Genomic DNA, 6,552 nt, shown 5'->3' on the forward strand with positions numbered 1-6,552 from the left:
TAGATATACTTTGAATTTGCAACTTAGTTGCAACTATGGTTTTAAAAACCGGATCGTATTGGCTGGTCTGACTGATGGTCGGTCACCGTTCTGATCCGATCAATTGGACGGGAAAGTGGTTGAACATGAATTGGATTGGTTAAACCGGTGGTCTGACTGGCAAACTGTCCGGTTCCCTCCGAACAGTTCAGTTCAACTTTTTTTTTTTTTCCTTCCACTGTCGTCGTCCCTCGCCGGCAAGACCCCCGCTACCCCGTTGGAACTCCCCACCCCCACCCCGCGCTGGAAACCCACCCACCCTTCGCTGGAACCCCCCTGTGTTGGAAAAACTTCCATTTTTTGCCCGTCGGAACACCCCCCCGTGCTGAAAACCCCGTCCCCATGCTACCCCAGGAACCCTCCTGTCCACACCCTACGCCGGAAAAGCCAACCCCCGCCCCCCTCCTCCTCACCCCGTGCTGCTGGAAAACCCCCTTCCTCCCAGCGATCACACTGGAGCCCCCCATACTGGAAAAAGTGACAAACTGTTCCCTTTTTTGCCCGACCCTCTTCTCCTTTCTTCCAATTATTTATTTATTTATTATTATTTTTACCTCATCTCACTATTATTTATTTATTTTTATAGTTATTATTTTTTTACTTCATGTTTAAAATTTATGATTTTAATTTAAATTAATAAAAACATTACAATTTTAAATAAATTTCAGATTTTAAAATAAGTTTTTTTATTTAAAAATGAATTTTAATTTTTTTAATTTTAAATTAAAATTATGATTTTACTTTAAATTTTAAATTTGAAACTAATTTTTGGATTTTCAAATAAAACTTTAATTTTTAAATAATATATAAATTATCATTATTTTTTTATAATTATTTTAAATTTTAATAATTTATAAATTACATATTTATGATATCACCGGTCCGATCCCGATTCAACCGTTGATCTAATCAGTGAACCGTGAATTGGTAACTTTTCTGATTCAATGACTAGTTCGATTATGAAAACATTGATTGTAACTCTATCTTAGTTATATATTTTAGATTTTTTTAAATAGAAATACAATTTCTTGGATATTTTTGGTATCCACAAGATTGAAAATATCCATGAAAATCACCTAGAAACTTTAATTTACAACAAAAGATGATGGATACATGCTTAAAAGCTAAAAAAATTTCAGACATAAACTTTTGCATATTAATTCTTTTGACATATTATATAAATTTTAATTTATATAAATATTATAAGCAAGTAAGTTTACAATATAGTTGCTTTTTAAGTTTAGAAAAGATAAATTGGATTTAATCATTTTAGTAATTTATTTTGATTAATCACCCATCCAAGTTTTAGACAAAACAATAGGGTTAAACCTTTCAAATAAAAAAGAATAAGGGGATTTATAATTGAACTCATTAATTTAATCTTCATTAACTTTTTAGTTTATAAAAAAATATTGAAATTGTATTTCATTTTGTAATTACTAAGTGAGAATTAATTCATATAATCTAAAAAAAAGAAGATGGAAGTAAATATTTGCCTTTAAATGAAAGGAATATTTATGCATTAAATGATTGTAAAAATGAATGCAAAAACATTTAATTATAATAATTATAGAAATTCATTTTCTCAAGAAAATTACATATTCTGAAAATGTAATGAGAAAAACATACAATTTTATTTTTTATATTTTATTCAACAATAGACATTGTCCAATGTTTTAAAAACCGGACCAGTCATTGAACTGAAAAAGTTACCGGTTCATGGTTCACTGGTCGGACCGTCGGTCGAACCGCTATCGAACTGGTGACGTCATAAATATATATTTTATTATTTTATATAATATAAAAAATTAAAAATTAATAAATTCTATGTAAATTTTGACAGCATCTACTTTGTTTATTGAGTAACTTGAGTTTTGTCACAAAATGTTTTACCTGTAGAAGTCATCAATTATCATATATGATATTTATAACACAATATAAGATGTTATACATTCATAATGTCAATAAACTCAATATTTATCAAATAATCAAACCATTAATATCCTATAATAACCAAATTATCAAAGAGTTGTTAACTTAACACATTGTCCATAACAAATAATACAAATGTCAACCATAGATCCGCAACACTTAAATAATTACTCAAAATAAAAACATAACATGTCAATGTTTGAATATTCATGAAGATTTTTGCATACTAATAAATATAAAATTTATGTCTTCATTCGTTTTGGAAATTGGAATATGGAGATTGAAAATGAGCATTTGGAAAACCAAAATTCTCCACATTAAGCCCTTCTCTAGCCACGTCACCACCATCCTCATCATCTACAAAAATATTGAATATATATCAATAAGAAATCATTTTTGAAGAAAAAAAATATAATTATTGAACTTTTATAAGTTTAAATATTTTACTAACCAATGTGAGAACTTGAACCTTCCACTTCATTTATTGGAATTGACCCTTCTTCATATAGAAGATTTTCCAATTCTTCAACATCTAGCTCTACTGGCTGATCGTCATCAACTATCCAAAAATCGGTCTCATCAATGCATGCATAGTCAATGGGATCATAGATTCTTTTCTTGTTATAAAACCTAAAAAAGAAAAGCATATAATTATTCATAATTGTGAATAGAAGAGTTTAAATTCAAAACAATTAAGAAAACATTTATACCGATTTTTTAGCCGCAAATTGTAATGAACGTATACAAGATCATTAAGCCTTTGATGTTCCAATCTATTCCTTCTTTTGGTATGTATACGTTCAAAGACACTCCAATTCCTCTCACATCCAGAAGACGATGCGATTTGGCTCAATATTTGAATAGCCAACTTTTGTAAATGTGGTGCACTGTATCCATGTAGCCTCCACCATTCATCTAGTTACCATTTCACATTAAAAATAAGAAAAAAAATAAAACACATTAGCAAGTTTAAAATATTGAATAGTAAATAGGTAACTAATAAAAAAGAACAAACACACTAATAAATGAAAATAATATTTTACCAGATTGAAGTACTTCACGTGAAGAATAAGCAAGGTCTTTTCCAAAACTTCTCAATCAATCACGAAATAACCTCATTTCATTCATTGTTTCAAGCTTGCCTTTCAGAACATTTTGATCAATAACATCCATGACACCTCCAATAACATTTGGCTTATTACAAAAGTTTTCCTGATCATATTGGAAACATGGATTCAACTAATAAGCTGCTGAATGAATGTTTTTCTTTAGTTGTTGATCCCAACGTTACTTTATGATCTCTGTATAAGGCTTGTATAGTCTTTCGCTGTAGTTAAACAATTTCTTGATGCCCAAACGAACCCTATACATGGCTTCATACACATATCCCATCGAAGGCCTCTCATCACAATCAACAATACTAAACGCATTAGTAGAGACATAAGATTCACAACAATCAAACAATCATTCCAAAATCTATTATCCAAGATGATGGAAACTGCAACTTGGCTTTTATAATCCTTTGAATATCTAGAGTCCACAAAGAACTTACTAGTCACCAAAGCTTGCAAGTCATGTTTATGATCATGAAGACTCTTGAGTGCAATGAAAGTAGTAGCAAAGCGAGTTGCACCAGGTCGCAGAATCTCTGTCCATCCTTCTCTTTTTCTCAACCAACTTAACAAAGCAACATGATTATACACAAAAATTGTCACCTTTGATGCACGTCTTACAAGTTCAGTAACATGGTCTATCTTACCAATATCCTTAAAGATCAAATTAAGACAATGAGCTGCACAAGGTGACCAATTAATGTGTTTATGCTTCTGAGAAATCAATCTCCCCGCGGCCACATAATTTGCTGCATTATCAGTCACTACATGAACTACATTGAGTGGACCCACCCATTCAATCACCTCATCAAATAACTGAAACAAATTAGTTGCATCAACTGATTTCACAAACGATATTCCTTCAGGACAATACACAAGGAAGTTGATGAGTGTTCTTTGTCTATTATCTGTCCAACCATCACCCATTATTGTACACCCAACTTTTGCCCAAATTGCACGATAAGAGTCCACAAGTAACTGAACTTCCTTCTTGGCATCCTTTAAAAGATTAATCCGCAACTGATAGTAATTTGGACCCTTATATCTAGGACCAATTGCAGATATAACATCCAACATTGGCTTGAAGTAGAAAGAATTCACACCATTGGTAGGAATGCATGCATAATAAAAGAATCTCCCAACCGCCCAGCTAGCACACTCCTCATGGAAGGTTGAGCTCCTTCAATATTTCTTGGTGCAAAATACTTATCCACTGTTGATTTTTTCCTTTTTCCACTACTAGCTGCCATACGACTTTGCATTTCTTGAACCTCTTCTTCACCTTCTGTCATATCCCCTTCAAATTGTGAAACATTAGGACCATAAGGATTTCTATATTCATCTGCTTCTTTGGTTGCTTTCTTAGCATTCACAAACTCTTGTAAAGAATTTTCCATGTGAAATCTGACATCAGGTGGAACCGATTTACATGGACCAATATCTCCTTTCACTCCAGCAAGATGTAGTTTCATTCTATGAATACCTCCACCTTTTGTAATCTTTTTACAAAACAAACAAATAAGAGCTCTCATTTCATTTCCATATCTTTCTTCAGAAACATGCTCCCATGCAGGATCGGTCTTACTTCTACTTGATTGAGAATGGGTAGTTGAATCTTGACTAGAGGATGGAGTCAAGTTTGATGCCATTTTTTATTTCCCTATCAAATTAGAAACAAAAATCCCACATCAATCTAGAGAATGAAAGTCATCAACAATTTAATGATTTATAATCAAGTCATCAACAATTTACAATCACATATCACATATTAATGATAGTAAAAAAATACACTTTTTCACCTATGATTCCTTAGATAATCAAACATCAAATCATTATCACATTTTAGGCACATGAATCTATGGTTGAGTTGCAATCTAATATCATAAAATGGATTTTCTAATCATAGGAGAACATGTTTCATAAATGGCTTAGATTACATGAAAACGACAATTTAAAATGATCTTTCAGATTTCCATCTAAAAAACTAACAATAAAATTATAGCATTTCCAAGATCATCCCGAAAAAGGCATTTCCAACACCAAAACATGGACCTGACATGGAATAATATTCAACAAAATTTGACAGGGCAGCCCCAAAACCTTTTTAAGATTTCAGGAGAGACTCAAAGCTTTTCAAATCAGACAAGCTTTACTACATGCACTAGGCATATCACAAATAAATTCAAATTACAAAGATAGAAGTTGGAAATTAAGCACACAACACCTCTAGTTAAAATACAAGCACAATGAAACAGTCCACTGCTCTACAGGAGTATCCCACTAAAGACAATTAGCCATTGACCAAAGGGCATTATCAAAACTCACAAGATTGAAAAGCGCCAAAAACACCGTTCATTAGGAGAACTACCTGAAGTAATTGGAGATTTAAGGCTTTCTCGAGTTGAGTAGACATTAAATGGTGTAGCATTTCTCACATCTTATATGTTCTAGACTTTTTGAATTAAGTTTCCTTGCAAATGTTCAACTGGTGTTAACTTACTAAGTTTTGAAAGATTCAGAAGCATAACCGTTTGCCAGTTCAATATGTTAATCCAGATCCAGTTGTGGCATTGAAAATTTGAAAGGATGCCCCATAATCAATACATAGAAAAATTATAACACTCATCCATTCATGTTGAGCAAATAACTTTCACATTAGATGCTCCATTCACCATATATTCAAAATCAAAGCGAAAAAACTCCAGTTTTAATAGTGTCATAGAAATTAATCATCTAAACAAAACCAACAAATAATCTATTAAGCTTTTTGGGATAAAGTACATTTCAAACAAATCTTTACTAATTGGCCTTATACATGATGGTGAAACCAAGATCTCTCACTTTGAATTGTTCACCAAGCAGCCAATAATCAAGAGGTTCTACTAGTATATATTCAAATTAAAAATAAAATTTTAACAAAAAAAAACCCAACCGAGAATGAGCGCTTGACTGCAGTAGGGCCACGGAGATTGCGAAGAGAGAAGAGAGTGGGCTGCCGACGGGATTGTTGTGGCTTGTGGGCGTTGCGAGCTGCCGGCGGTGCTGCTGTGGGAGTCACGAGCTGCCGACAGTGCTGCTATGAGCGTCGCGGCTGTTGTGGGCGTCGAGGCTGCCGGCGGGGCTATTGTGGGCATCGCGTTGACGGTGACCAGAGGAGGAAGGGTCGGCGGCTTGGAGGTCAGTCTGGTTTTAATTTCCTTATATAAGCAACCAAAACGACGTCGTTTAATGCTGTAAAAAAAAAAAAAATTAAAATCATTTGAACCGGCCGGTTCATCCGGTTCATCGGTTGGACCGTCGGTTCAAACTGTCCAATCCCGGTTCGGTCTCCATCCGATCTAATGACCAAACCGAAATGAAACGGTGATCGGCCGGCGGTCCAACCGGTCGGACCGGCCGGTCCGGTCCGATCCGGTTTTTAAAACCATGACATTGTCTTACCTACAAGTTTGGAATTTAGATGTATTTA

At 33.7% G+C, this 6,552-nt stretch overlaps 1 protein-coding gene across 1 annotated transcript; it reads right to left on the bottom strand.

The window, feature by feature from the left end:
• Window positions 1-384: 384 nt before the first annotated feature.
• Window positions 385-6,217, bottom strand: LOC117905996. The gene is made up of 4 exons (XM_034818917.1): window positions 6,011-6,217; window positions 4,227-4,582; window positions 3,687-4,128; window positions 385-492 (listed from the first exon to the last, which is right to left on the bottom strand). Exons 1-4 carry the CDS (start codon window positions 6,215-6,217, stop codon window positions 385-387), a joined length of 1,113 nt encoding a protein of 370 aa, XP_034674808.1.
• Between the last annotated feature and the right edge of the window lie 335 nt (window positions 6,218-6,552).

This window comes from Vitis riparia, chromosome 2, assembly GCF_004353265.1.
Source record: "Vitis riparia cultivar Riparia Gloire de Montpellier isolate 1030 chromosome 2, EGFV_Vit.rip_1.0, whole genome shotgun sequence".
NCBI classification, from domain to species: Eukaryota; Viridiplantae; Streptophyta; class Magnoliopsida; order Vitales; family Vitaceae; genus Vitis; species Vitis riparia.